The sequence below is a fragment of the Lineus longissimus genome, chromosome 5 (assembly GCF_910592395.1).
Source record: "Lineus longissimus chromosome 5, tnLinLong1.2, whole genome shotgun sequence".
Lineage (NCBI taxonomy): Eukaryota > Metazoa > Nemertea > Pilidiophora > Heteronemertea > Lineidae > Lineus > Lineus longissimus.
Window position 1 is genome coordinate 2,709,799 of NC_088312.1, and position 14,693 is coordinate 2,724,491.

General features: G+C 42.8%; 2 protein-coding genes across 2 annotated transcripts; one reads left to right on the forward strand and one right to left on the reverse strand.

The window, feature by feature from the left end:
• Positions 1–5: 5 nt before the first annotated feature.
• On the forward strand, positions 6–3,458 carry LOC135488114 (nucleoporin Nup43-like). Its single transcript, XM_064772554.1, has 8 exons — positions 6–125; positions 498–635; positions 752–829; positions 1,163–1,328; positions 1,595–1,730; positions 2,176–2,330; positions 2,585–2,716; positions 2,919–3,458. Exons 1-8 carry the CDS (start codon positions 15–17, stop codon positions 3,128–3,130), a joined length of 1,128 nt encoding a protein of 375 aa, XP_064628624.1. The 5' UTR covers positions 6–14; the 3' UTR covers positions 3,131–3,458.
• A 4,214-nt stretch (positions 3,459–7,672) lies between these two features.
• On the reverse strand, positions 7,673–14,164 carry LOC135488154 (polypeptide N-acetylgalactosaminyltransferase 5-like). The gene is made up of 11 exons (XM_064772626.1): positions 13,871–14,164; positions 13,405–13,561; positions 12,759–12,940; positions 12,066–12,230; positions 11,567–11,789; positions 10,975–11,083; positions 10,441–10,638; positions 10,025–10,156; positions 9,738–9,848; positions 9,299–9,412; positions 7,673–8,687 (listed from the first exon to the last, which is right to left on the reverse strand). The coding sequence occupies exons 1-11, from the start codon at positions 14,064–14,066 to the stop codon at positions 8,559–8,561; spliced, it is 1,716 nt and encodes a 571-aa protein (XP_064628696.1). The 5' UTR covers positions 14,067–14,164; the 3' UTR covers positions 7,673–8,558.
• Between the last annotated feature and the right edge of the window lie 529 nt (positions 14,165–14,693).

Here is a 14,693-nt window from a genome sequence, read left to right on the forward strand (position 1 = left end):
GAAAAGAAGTGAAAATGAACGTGAAATTTGTATCGCAAAAAATCAGCAAAATTCGCTGGAAGCCGGTTCTAGAACAGGGTTTACATACCTCTGACACGTTTGCCACTGGTAGCTGGGACTGTGAGGTGATTTTGAGCAGTTGATATTGTGTGTAACTGCTGGAAAAGTGGCCAGAAATGGGGTGTAATTTAAAAGACTAATTTCATACAGTAACAGTGTGTCTCAAAAAAATTGTTCCGTTGTTCTAGTTGTCATTTCTATAAAAAAATAATGTTGCATTGTAATATTGGAAATTTCAATTGCATGATTGGGGGAAACTTACGCAAGTTGTGCACCTAAAGTTAGCCATTGCCTGAACAATAGTAAGGCCTGAATCATATAGTGGCCCGATTGCATGGATATGAGGTCAAGTCCTGAATGGCTGAAAGGCTGATCGGATTTGTAAACCTTGCTATTTGTATCTGAAATTTCATACTTGCCCTCGCTTTTCACTTCAGCCAGCTTCAAACCATGTCAGTATCTGGGTGTTGGATACAGAAGACAAGAGAATTGATGCACACGGAGATGGTGTTCCAGACAATGACCCTCGGCTAGTGTGTAACGCCCTCCATGATGGAGATGTCATGGATCTTCAGGTAAATTACTAGTATAAGTCTTACTTAAACTAACTGAATACCAACATAATTTGCCAGCTCATTGCACTCTCATAAGTCTAAGAACTGTACACTATTTGCATTTGTCTTTCTTTCAGTATATGACTCAGGATGTGTTGGTTAGTGCAGGATCAACCGGGAATGTAACAGTGTACAAACACAACAGTAACACACATGTATGTATGATTTCTCACCAATTTCACCTGCAGAGGGTCGACCATCAAGAAAGTCTTAAAAAGGCAAATTTAAAGGCGGTTTAAATGAAAGTTCCTGCTGATCATGCCTCCTTCCCCTGGCCGATTACAGAGTCACTTGGCCATTAAATAAACCCAGTTGGCAGTGTGTGCCCAACGGTATAGTCATACTTGTAGTGGTATGCATTTAAAAGGCAAATCCTGACAGAGCATTACTGCTTTTCATTCAGCAGAATGCAGATTCTTTTTGAGTTGTCAGTTGCTTTCATGTCACATGAATAACAAAACTAATCCATGTTCTTTCATCACTTGCAGACTTTAGCCACACAGCAGACATGGCAGAGAGCCCATCACCACATTAGCGGCTACGCCCCAGCCACAAGTGTAGCGACACGAGATTCAGACTTGGTGGTCTCCGGTGGTGAAGATGGAAGAATCAATGTGCTCAAAGTTGGACAAAAACAACCAGAAAGAATCATTGGTCAGTGCAGCATTTGAGATTATGGCAGTCTGTCTTTTGATATTTTCCAAAGCTCTTCTCCATATCTTTAGTCCTGTCGTGGATATGAAGTGACGTGTCCTTCCTAGGTCTTGCTGTGATCCCCTGGGTTTTTCTTGACATCAGTGTCTGCAGACCGGAATGGCTGTTGTATATCCTAGAGCAGGAGATGTCCTTGCTTGATGTGTTATAGTGTGTGCACTGCCTTACACCTATTTTGTTGTGATGGTTCACATTTGTACTTCCAGATAAAGCAGACAGCTCGACTATAAATGCCCTCACATTCCTGAAACATTTTGAAGTGATTGCCATCAACTCAATCGGACAGTTAAAAGTCTGGGATCTAAGAACAGACGGCAATGAACCAGCAAGGATATTCAAGCTGTAAGTTCACTATAACACGTAGGTTGTTTGGTGTAGCTATACAGTAGAACCTCGCTTAGCGGACACCTCTCTAGTAAGGACAACCTCTCTAGTAAGGATATTAGCTTTGGTCCCAAATTGGTTGTTTCCATTCAACTTGACCTCTCTAATCAGGACACCTCTATATTAAAGACAGCACTTGTCAGTCCCAAGGGTGTCCTGAATAGAGAGGTTCTACTGTATATAAAGATAACTTTGGGAGTGAAAAGTACTATCCTTTATAGATTTTGGGATATTTCATAACATGACTAGTGCCACTTCAACTAGGTGTTCGGAAGGTGTCCTTTTCTTTGACAGTCACGGGCCAAAGTATTGGTAACAATGTTCATGGAATGCCAAATGTGAATTCATTAGCCATATTCTCCAGACCAGAAAAATTGAATTTGACTTGGCTGTTTCCTTGTAGCACTGGTGATAAAATGATCCCACTGCACTGTGTGGACAAACACCCTACCCAGCCCCACATTGTAGCCACAGGAGGCCAGGATGGTAATCTCTGCACTTGGGACATGAGGCAGGAGAAATGCCCAGTGACCCTGATGGAGGGACACTCATCAGACAGTAAGTTACAGGTGTTAAAACCTTTTTTTAGAGAAGCCTCATAGCCTAGTGTTTAATATTGCTGGCTACCACACGATAGGGCCAAAGATCAATCCTTGGGAAAACCTAGGATTGCATTTCTAGAAGGGGAATGTATTTCAAGGAACTAAAATATCTGGCTCTACGCAGTCCTTCGATTGAGACGATGTGGTCATAATCTGGATGGGTGACTGGCACGTATAATACACTCACTATCGTTACATCTCTGTTTTCAGTGTGGGAGGTGCGGTTCCATCGTTCAAACCCAAATCACCTGTTTACATGCTCTGAAGACGGCACTGTATGGCATTGGGATTGTAGTGGAGTGACGTCATCCATGCCTATCACAACCGGGGTGGGACTAGGAGGTAGGTACTGTCGTAGAAATATACTTATTGCTATGTCTATAACTGCTCTTGAATATTCCTACTTTAAATTTCTACGAGCCTTGCAAGAACTTGGCCTTTGTCACATAGAGAGTAGTAAAGGATCCTACTACACATGTTAATATCTGTAAAAACTTTAGTTCTGCTTTAAGTGTATCTTAATCTGAATGCTGACCTTTTGCAGGGACTGTACCTCACTCTGCCCCTCGGCCGGCCGTGTCAGCTGGGAATCCATGGACAACGAACGAATCAACCAAACATCGCATGGAGATCAATGACATTCTCCCAGGCGATAACAACATGCCAATTAATACGCTGGATATCAATGGAAACACTTTGATATGTGGAAGTGATAACGAAGCCATCTTCATCATTCCAGGATTGGCCTTACGGTAGCTGCACTTTGGAATATAAATGTCTTATGACCTATAGACTGGTTGAAAAACATTTCACTCGTGACTTAAGGACAGCAGCATGCTAGTTCAATGAGAGCTGAAATAGAAGACACCGGCTGACTCTTGTACTTTCTTGTTGGATTATCTTTAGGGAAAACTGAGATAATGGTCCAGTCATGTAATGGTGCTTTATCTCAGTCCTGCAAAGCGAAGCACTCTCACTGCCGTTGTAATGTTACTGATTGTTTCATGACAATCAAAAAAGTAACTTCATTTTGATACGATATTTCATAATAAAATTCATAAAGAAGATCAGGTTGTTAGAGTTGTTTTGTTTCTACTTACCGGGTTTGGTGGAAGTGTGGCATCTGGCATTTTCAAAAGCTAACATATCTTGCCTACCAGGCAATTTGCATTTAGATTCCTATTATTTCTGGGACAAATTGGTAGATATGGATATTAGTACCGCTACTAAACTTCTTTGTAAACAAGTGTCCTTTCGTGTCCATGGCCAGATAAACACCTCGTTGTACTTGAGTGTGATATTTTGGTTGTATTGTGGTAAATTTTGATAAATTACTCCTCAGTTCAAAACTACGCACAGTAATCTTTTTAGTATTTGATCCGCTGTAGGCTGCCACGAATATTCTGTGACTTCTTGACTGATGAACCAATCTTAAACGTTGGAATGATTCCTTCAGCTCATAAGGTATTAGTAAAATACGTTTTTGATAATTGCTGGCCTTCGTGTACAGCCATAATTGAGCTGTCTCTGGTGTCTGTGGCTTCAACCGAACTGACACTATAATGTCTTTTGTCCATCTCAGCATTTCACACAGAAAATAGTAAACTATATCAAAACTGGCTCCTCTTGACCATATTTCAACTTGTCGAAGGAGTCGCATTTTTTGCTTTTGTTTATCGAAATTTCCTCGATGTATTTCAAGTTTAAATGTGCAATAAAGACGATTTGATCGCCACATTCTATCATTTGATAGAATAAGTGCATTAGTTTCATTTCCAACAAAGTTTATGAGTCTTATAAAACTAATGTCACCTTCATGATCAATGCTTGCGAGGAGTTCGCAGTCCTTAATATTGACCACATATAAAACTGATCCCCCCCATTTTTTGGCAATAAGGTAACCGTTGAAATCTTTACTTATCAGAGCAGCTTGTACTGTACACTGTGATTCGACCCTAGAAGGATAACCGGATTTATCAACTGTATTATCCCATTTGTAACTTTTTATGACTGTCCTCGAATGCAGTTTTTTCTTGTCAAAGACTGCGACAAGTACCAACAGGTTCTTTGTAGAAAATATGTAGTATTCTGACAATATATTTATTTTTGGAACTGGCACTGGAATCTTGTCCTTGTATACGTAAGAGCCTCCAGTCTTATCTGAAGAATACAGAAGAGAATTTAAGATACCGCAGATGAACTGAATGCTAAATATTTTTTCTTTTCAAAAGTTCCTTGGAGGGAGAGCACTTTATGAAGGCCAATGACTTTAAACTTCTGGAAGGCACTCATATAAAACTACAGTAGAACCTCCCTTAGCGGACACCTCTGCCAGGCGGACACCTCTACATTACGGACACGTCCGGCCAGTCCCGATTTTTTCTAAGTCATTTCCAATAACAAAACCTCTGTACGGCGGATACCTCTCTACACCGAATTGCGGACAGGGCGATGGCCAATTTTTGGTCCAATTCCCTCCCAATTAGGCAAAAACAATGGTTTCCCACGTGCGCTTGGAGAGTGTCCGCAAGTGTCCGCAATAGAGAGGTTGTACTGTACTCGCTGTCATTAGTAATTATGCCCTAATAATTATCAAAACATATTGAGCAGAGGGTAAATGTTTTACTTGCCTATCATTTCCTTGTTGTTTGAGGGTGTGAGGAGAAGAGGTGTCTATTTGAGTTAGTTTGGTTGGACTGAGGGTGGGAGGTTTGTTAGACTCGATTTCTGCAACTATGACATTTTCTGACTCGAACTGCGATTGATCTGATCTAAGTCTTGACTCCCATGCAGTCCATTTCGTCATCCTGATGGTCTTTCCCCAATGACGAGACCGGTCCATTGCGTCCGGAGTGTAATCTTAGTGGTGCTTAGTACCTGGCCCAACCTGTCAAAATGCCACCCACAGGAGAAAATTCATTCATGCGACCAATTGCCATCGCCGGGAATTCGGCATGGATCTAAGTGGTGATTTTCAGTTCCCCGATACCAAATCTGAAAAAGTTCCGCTCAGTGCTCAGCCTTTTCCAAGAAGAAGAGAAATAAATCTGTCTGGGAAATCATTCAAGACGGAATTAAGACCGATCAAGAATTTTACAGCTTACCTTTTGTATCATGAGTTTAAAGCCGTAGTTGATTTGAATTCTTTCGTGTTTCTTCCGGGTTGGTTTTGAAAAGAGGTATTGGTGGGGTGAGCACAGTTCAATCTCGTAATGGTAGAGGAAAGACGCTGCCCGGTAGCGTGAAAAACAACTACCAGAACATTGCAAAATGGTCTTTGCGCGGAAGGTCTCGCCGAACGAATCCGGGGCAAACGATGTCACCAGAAGTGCGTATTTCATGGTAGTGATGCTTTCAATGGAGATCAAATTGATGTGTAATGCAAAGATCCTTAAAAACTGGATTTCGATCCACAAATGATGGCAAGACATTTCACGCATGCCAAATGTCAAAATTAAAAAGAAGCATTGGGCCAATAATACAATGTCGGTGCCTTTCTCGAAGCACTCGAAGCGAGACCGTTCCTTAATATCTAAAAAATTTCTCGATCAAAAGTCTTTGTGGTCATTTTGGTCCTGACGCTCCCAATATCGTTGCCAATTGAGTCATCAGCTCCCGAAGTGAGCCATTCGATCTATGTGCTGCCTCACATCCTAATCGCACCATCTTGACCAAGTTTTTTGCCATCTCATCAGGATTTAAAGATTTACTCAGTGCCACTTCAAAGGAGGTTTAGACCATGAGGTCACTTCAGGATGTCGTCGCACTTAATACAGACATACTCTTGGAGGCTGATGTCGCACCCAAAAACCCAACCAGCGCACAGGTAATACGTTGTTCCATAGTACGGGCACGCCGGCGGTGTTTCTGGGTAGAGATCCCCGTAGGCTCCCGGGGCAGTCCATCTCATCATCCTATTCATACTATCTCGGGTGAACGGGTCGAGGCCGGCGGGTCCACTGCGTCCAATCCGGAGTGTAAGGTCCCCGGTGGTTACCCTGTGAAAATGTTGCCTGGCGCCTTCAACGGCAGCCGCACAACTCGCGATCGAATCACTTGCGAGAGGCAATTTGTCTCTGTCACCAGATCGCCAGGTGTGCAGCTGAGAAGCCATCATAATATTCTCTGGCTCATCTTCAATGTCTACACCCTGTTCCTCGAAGTCTATCACTGTCTCGACGTCCATCTGACAATAGACCACCTGCGCGGGACCGAAACCGCAGACCTGTATGGGCCCCGACCTCAACAAACATCGTTTTCCCGTGGCAGTCGCCGCCACACTGAAATTTTACGCTCGGTCACAGCGGATATTTGGCAAATGTCATAATACCCGCAAGCGTGGTTGGTTGAAAGCGCAGGTAGCATCGTCAAAAGTTGTCAACCCACCGCAACAGTGGGTAATATGTAGTTTTTTTATCACCAAATATTACCACTGTCACGGAGCGAAGCAAGAGTGGAATCCGAACCTAAGCGACCACGGACCTATGAATAAACAGGTCCGTGCTTGCGATTGTGAAGGAGACACTTTTACGGAAAGGGTGTCGTATTTTACGGCCGTAGCAACCACGCTCGTTTGCTCTGACTGTATTAGCTTGATCACTACTGCCTATTGTAACTGGGACTACATCCTTTCCCATCTCGGACTGCATTTTTTTCCACACCACTTGTGACATGTAGTCGGTACGAAATTGAATTCTAATCGCAAGACCCCACCCACGTACCTGATGAATCAATCGCTTGCGACGAGATTGCACGTCGCCAGCAATTTCATCGCCAGATGTACGGCGCGGCCTACATTCCCTGCAGAACCTGGTAAATAATGGGGGCTCGTTCCAATTCGTAAAAAATGGAGCTGGAGAGATGTTTATTTAGCAACTCAACAGGGCCACCCTTTGAATTGACATAACTGACAAATGCTGTGTCATTAGAAGAAGACTGGTTTGACATATGTCTCTGGACATCAGCAGAGACGCATCCGCCATAGGCACGCAACTACAAAGACTGAGAGTCTGCCGAAAGCACATTTTCAAAGGCAATGATTATTCCTGCCAAAACTTTGTCTATTAGGTGAAGTACGCATACAACTTAATATGAATATTATATGCGGGAATAATTATAAGAATTACCAAGATTCATATGTCACCACCAAATACAGACGCATAATTGGAGAAATCTTAATCGTGTCCAATTCGCACACAACGTCAACGAGCAGATTACTAATACGAATCGCAACCATCTAGAAATTTTGTTCGTCGACAACACACATACATGTATACTGTGCCGGCCACACTTCCGCCTTTCACGACTGTCGCCGGCCGTATTCGCGTCGTGTTTTACAGCTGTTCCAGCGATTCGCAACTTTGATTCTTGAATCGTTGCTCTGGGCAGGTTTCGTTCAGGTACACCTTGAAAACACGTCTCCCATCCAATAAATACATATATCTGGAGACAGTTCAGCAAATAGGACTATCCTCGATGGACCGACCAAAGTCCGGCCGGCAACACGCACGCACCTCCTTCATCAACCTGAGCCGTATCTCAAAATAATTTTGCACCAGCATAAAGTGACATTTTCCAACGCTCGGGGTGATCTCAAGGCGTGTCCGAACTCGCTGAATGTGTTGCGGGTTTGCTTGACAGACCCCCGGACAGACCACAGCACGACTCGTATACAACGACAACAACTTCTCCCCTGCGCGCAATGCACCAAGTCATAATTGGCATGACAACCATAATGATAATCATCGAATCAGTTGTCTTGCAGGTACATATGAAATTTCAATGGCCACGCATTGATTTTCATTGCGAACGTACATCGATGAACAGTTAGATTTATTGATATCATACATGTTCATTTGATCTCAACTGTATTTTTGTTGGGTAGTTTAGATATTGTCTGCATGATTCTGTTTGCAATCGATTAACATTGAGATCAATATCCTGACATAACCAGTGGTTTTATTCTCCGCCTCTCGATATTTTGTATACGATGTAGGAGTATCAAAAACCTGTATCTCAGGATGTGAGCTCAAAAAAGTCTATTTTTCGCAAAGAGTGAATCTCTGCCTGTATTCTTCTGAGCAATTGTACAGGACGTCTCACGTCTCGGGCGACTGCAGCCACAAACAGGCCATGACCATAAGGAAGAGACAGAAATTGTCAATTCATAAGATTTTAATATGAATCACTCCGTTGGTGATCTAAATGTCCATATCTGTTTCTTTTCTCCTTTTTTACACGCTGCTACTGTAACGACGCTGTTATCACCTCGGGTGAGACAGAGGTCACTCGCTAGGTGTTTGAGCATCGAATCCTGAAAAAAGACAACGATTCAGAGAGGATATAATGCGGTTGGCCCACCGTTTCCTGTCTCGTTCGCGTCAAGCTCTTGTCATCATTCCGTCAAGGTTCTGTCAAGCTCCCTTTGTGTTGCTGTTCATTTAGAGTTACTGATGTAATTTTAAAGTTGAAATTAGAAACGCCGCTCCGAACGCAGTAGAAGAAGACACGCCGCTCAACCTCACATCGTCAAAACGTAGACCTTATATGTAATGTACCTCCAAAACCGTTTAACATGACGGATGAGATTTACGGGAGTGACGGGAACGAGACGGGAGTTGGTGAACACTACAAGATGGTGATGATAAACTGGCCTTTTTGCCAGTGAATCAGTAGTCCCGAGGGAGACACAACCCTGTTAAAATGCTTTTACATGTTCCTATCCAATGTGAATCCTTTATTCAACATCACGTGCGCAATACGCACGTCGGCAATGGGATTCGAACCTACGACCTCAAGGTTCAAGGTAACTATCCACGAATGAGTATGAGAAGCCTTTGAATAGTGACAACAGAAAGATGACATTCTCATTATCACTAAAAATTAGGGTATGGGCCCTTATTTCTGTCCATATCCATGACTCACCTGATAGTTCCATGTCCGCGCATTGTTGCATTTCATCTTCCTCAATGCATCTAAGGTGTATTCGATACAACCGTTGTCTTGACGTAGTTCACCTTTCTTTGTCAGCATGAAATACTGCAAGGAAGATGACGACATCAGATTTACTATACATTTACTATACAGCCTGGATTTTCATACCCAACCCCATCCACCCCCGAGCCCTCAAGTGGCGGAATGCAGTTTTTAACCGTCCAATTGGTCACAACAACACTTAGGATGTCGTGTTCCGGCGTAGTTATTCACTAATCAATGAAGCGGGCTAACATCGGTGAAACTATCCTAGTACATATGTATCTGACGTTTCATGACGTCATTTTCTTATATTGAAAAATGAAGTTGCTCGGTTACAATGAACCTGGGCCCCATCCGATCACTTCGGCCACTGACCACGAGGGCTTACCTGATTTCTCGCTGTTATTGATGGTAAACAAGTCTGGAGAGTTGGTCTTCCGGTAAGTCGCCAAAGAACCTGAGTCAGACACATTTCTCCCCCTTGGGCATTATTGACAATCTGTAAGGACAGTTAACAAACAGAAGCCGTTTTTCAAAAGATGTCATCATCTTAATTTGACCGACATCAAGCTTTGAGGAAAAACAACCCACATATATTTTTAATTCAAATGACACGAGTATAACGTTCTTAACATCAAAGCTATTTTCATGCGAAAGTAAATGCCATGTACTCACCTGACCCTGCGCTTGAAGGTCGTTTGGAAATGGAATGAAAATCATGAAAGCAGCATTGGTTAAGTAGCTCTTGAATGCCTGACAGCTTTTACGGTCTGAGAGTGTCATATCGCTATGGACGGGAACATCTCTCTGTATAAAGGTATGAGAAAGTTAAGAGGGCTGAAAACCGCTCGCAATCACAAGCAAAAGTTGATAAAAAAAGTTGATAAAATTACTTCTTCTCTTCCGAATCGTGCAAAACTTGACCACTTCGTGTCAAAGTTCTTCATTGAAACTGTCATCGATAGCGAATAGAAGGCGGTAAATCTGTCTCACCTTGTGAGATAACAGACTGAGATCACCATTTGTCTTTCTTATTCTTCGTACAAGAAAGTGCTGTCTTTTCATTTTAACAAAGACCGATTTCTACTTACGCAGAGGTGTGGTTTAAATCTTGAGCAGACAAAATGAGCATAGTCCTCCATCCAGTACTTTGCTAGGCTCGATTTTTCCTGGATAACTTCCTCTGGCGAGATCATGCTGTCAGCATCCTGGCTGAGGACCGGATCGCGGTCGATGTGACCTACACGCGAGCATGGGTTGCGGAAGATCCCGTCGCCGCACAGCCATGCCTGGAAATACAACACTTTGACATCATGTCAACTTTTCGGAAATAACGGAAAGGAAGGATTGGTGGAAAGGACGGAGTTGGTGGAACGACGGGATAACTGAGCAAACACTTCTTAAGGTTTTGGAATCTGCATGATAAAGAACTTGTAAACAGTTTTGAACGACGACATGCCAATAAATTTGTGACAAACTTACAGTTTATAATAGATTCTGCGCTGGGCTATGCCGACACTCATCTTTGCCCGAATTATTATTTCGTGTTAACTGTACTGTAAATTGGGTACATATGATTTATAAAACTGAAATTCGCGTCTGGCCTTCTAAAGCTTGTTTCCTACCTTAAATGAAATCTCCACATCCGCCCCAGCCATCCGGTTCATACTTATACCGCCTATCTTCCCGTAGAACTCAGTTCTCATGGCAAAATGCGTACCAACTGCTGGTTCCCTGTCGAATGAGTCGACGTAAGTTCAATCAGTGTCACTCTCCAGTGCCACTCGAAAGCTGACCATCTTTAGAGTGGCCAGCTCTAAGCCGAATTCCTACTCCGACGCGGCATTTCGGCGTCAGCGCGTGTCGGACACCGAAGCCTTTACATGTCGGCTTTTTACTTCGTCATGTCACTTTCCTCCTGGGCTGCCTTGCGAGAACTACAGGGCCGATTTCTTCAAAGTATATTATGGCTGCCTCTGTATAGCCGATACAAAACCCTGCCTGATTCATCTTCGGACAAGTATAACGCATGCAGTACTCTTGCAAACAGTGATGCAGAACGATCCCGGTTAAACACACCATTTTCCGAAACGTTTCGGACAGGTTACATGGTTACCGGAGGAAGAACGTATGGTTGGTTTGTAGCATTGTCGTCATTGTAGCGGCAATCAACGTGGAAATGCAACATATTAGTAACTTCGCATGAAAAAGACTTACTGGATGGGTGCGTAGGATCTATCAAAATGCCTCTGCTGTTCTGGGGTGTTCCATAGGGGCAGTGTGTCGAGAAAGAAGTCAATTCCGATGACGTAGGTAGGCTTGACGGGTTGTGTACCAAAATACTCAAACGTGTCTTTGTCGATGATATCTAGCGTGGGACTATAGACTGCTTGAGGTTGCCTAGTCTTTTGCAAGAAGAAAAGGAGAGGCTCCGCCCAGCCTAAATTGACAAAATGTGAAAAAGATATTGCTTTTTGCCGACTCTCATCTCTATATCATGGGTGAGATTGCTGACTCTAGCTCAACCAACTCGAGGGCTTTATACGAGAGCATGGCTTTTTGTTGCTGACTCTAATGGAACAATCATGTGGTGAGATCATAATGTAGCTGTTGGTGGCTGACTCTAATAGCTGCATGAACCATTTGGTGAGATCATAAGCTTTTGGTTCCAGACTAAAACAAATAAGGTCTAACAACTGAACTGAACTGAACTCACCGTATCCGACTTCCACATGGGCATCAGTGGTAAATACGACGTCTGCAGTGACTTTTAAAATTGCCTGTAGTCTTGAAAGATGGAGGCCAAGTCTTGCCCCGTTTCGAAGGACCGTGATCTTTGGACTCATTTTCTCTGCTTCCTTCAGCGCCGAGACAGTTTCTTCTGCAACGACAACTCTCAATTTTAATGGAGCAGTGATCTGAGATGATTTGATTTATACCGTTCAAATTTCAGGCTGATAGATTGAGGGCGAACTGCCAACCATCATAACTCCACTAGATCTATTTAAGTCGTTATTATATGTCAGTATCTGGACAATCTAAGAAATGCAATTTGAAAGTGCACCAAAGATATGTTTTTCATATTGACCGTTTTCTGTAAAAATCGCTAGTCTGCGCGGAGAGTTGTCGCAAGTACATGTACCAGTGAAAAGACTACGGAGTCGGCTCTCACTGTATCAGATCTGTCTGACTTTATTGCAGATCGGTGCGACAAATGATTTTACGCCGGCGCAGACAACAAATTTTTTTAATCGCTCAACCAAATGTCATAATAATCGCATGTCGCTGTCCTCGATATAAATCGCTTGTTTGCAGTGCAGTGTCCCTCCTAAATAGCACAAACACCATAATTATACAACTATCTGATATTCAGCGAGTCATCATTTGAGGATGGCGGAAATATCCATACCGGAATCGGAAAAATCGTCTAACAAGACGATTTCCTTGAGGAGGCTTGGCCTGGTTCTGTTCAGGATACTGTGGACAGTCCTCAGCAGCGTGCTTCGGGGTTCGTTCCGTAATGGGATGGCTACCCCTAAAGACGGATAAAAAAGGATTGCACTCTCGTCGTAGAAAGGAGTGGACGCGCACCTTATGGAAACAATGAAATCGGAAAAGAGACATTTAAGTGCATTCAAGATTATACGTCACCATTACAAACTATGGTTGATCGTAATTTTGAGAATCAAATTAAATGCAATGAGTAGCGGCATGTATCCATTATTCAACACATCCGAGGCAGAAAAATTATCGCCCAGGCTCGCTGATCGCTAAAAATGTACTCAATATAGACTGTCCTCAGAAACGTGCTTCGGGTTCATTCTGCAGTGAAATGGCGACCCATATGGAAAGAATCGGGGAGAATTTTATCCTATTCAAGAAACATCAATTGGGAATGATATAAGATTGATACATAGTCGTATTTCATAAGCCTACCGAGACCTTCGTATCGCACGTATGTTTTTTCCCCGTGTGTTCAGTGCAATGCATTACTGTGCCGTGGTCTGTCTGACAATTTTCTGTAAAGCTCTTCTTCTGTGTTTGTTTCTCCTTACTTTAGACTCCTTGTGTCAGGTATATCTCTGTCCAGGGGTATCCTATCACTGGCGTACTTGTTGAAGCCCGTGTTCTCGTATCCATCATTGTACTCATGCATCGCAGCCTTGCCAAGCTTCTTATGGTCGACAACGAACTTGTGTGCCGGACGAGGTGCTTTAAATGTAACAAAATGTTAAACTGATGATGCTGTCTCGTGGATTTTCAGGCCAAATACTAATAACTCATTTGCTCGAATATCAGCACTAGCATGATTCTATTATCAGATCATTTTTCCCACTAAGAAACCTACCCTCCGCGCTATATCAAAACACCCATTCAAATATCCCTAAAGTATTGTCTTGCTGTTACGCTAGATTAGCTCAAGCATGGCAATGAACTGGGGTGGGCAATCTCATATGAATATACATGGACATGTAGAGTTGAAATAAAAAGATACAAAGAGATACTATCGGATGAACTAACCTTTAGGTGGTTCCACCATCTTGCCCTTTTCGCCCACTTGTCGTGGTGGAGACATTGCGGTATCTACCGGTCCATGATAAACGGCTTTGTCAGGTTGCCTTCTTAGGTGAAAAAGGAAGATGAAGAGAACACCAATAACAACCGATACCAGTATATATAGCCTATAGATTTGACGCTGAGAGAATCTTATCCTCATTTTATTCGTGAAATTTTCAAGTATAGGAATGAATTCAAAGTCAAAAGGCTGGTTTTATTTTAGGGCACATACGTGGCAAGCTGCAGCTTTATCAGTAAAATATACAATTTAACTCGTTACAAAACAAATAGCAAATCTGGTGTATCAGTATATTTTCTGAGGTTTAAACAATACAAAAATCACTGTCAACGGCAACACGTGGTTGATGTGACATATTGTGCCTAGCTTAAACCGTTCAATATCATAAACAATGTCACCCAGTAATTTAGCGCATGAACAAGTTGCATTGCCAGCTGATGCCACCACGTCAAGTGCACATCATGGTGAATTTTGTCGAATATATCGAGGTGTTGATCTACCTGTTGCCGTGAGTCATGTCAGTATGTCTGTGCCCTGTGTCTTCTTCATTGCATGCTAGATGTGGATGCTCGGTCAATCAAAACCTCACTAGTGTGAGAAAGTGGGGTGTTCGGTTTCTTGTCTTAGAAGTAACTCATATCGTACCATTGCGATTTATGTTGCACAATTTGCCGGAAGAACGCTAGTAGTCTGGTATTATCGTTCAGGGCATATGTTGTAGACATGTTGGACATTTGTTACTAATATCCACAAATCCGCTGTTTAAAA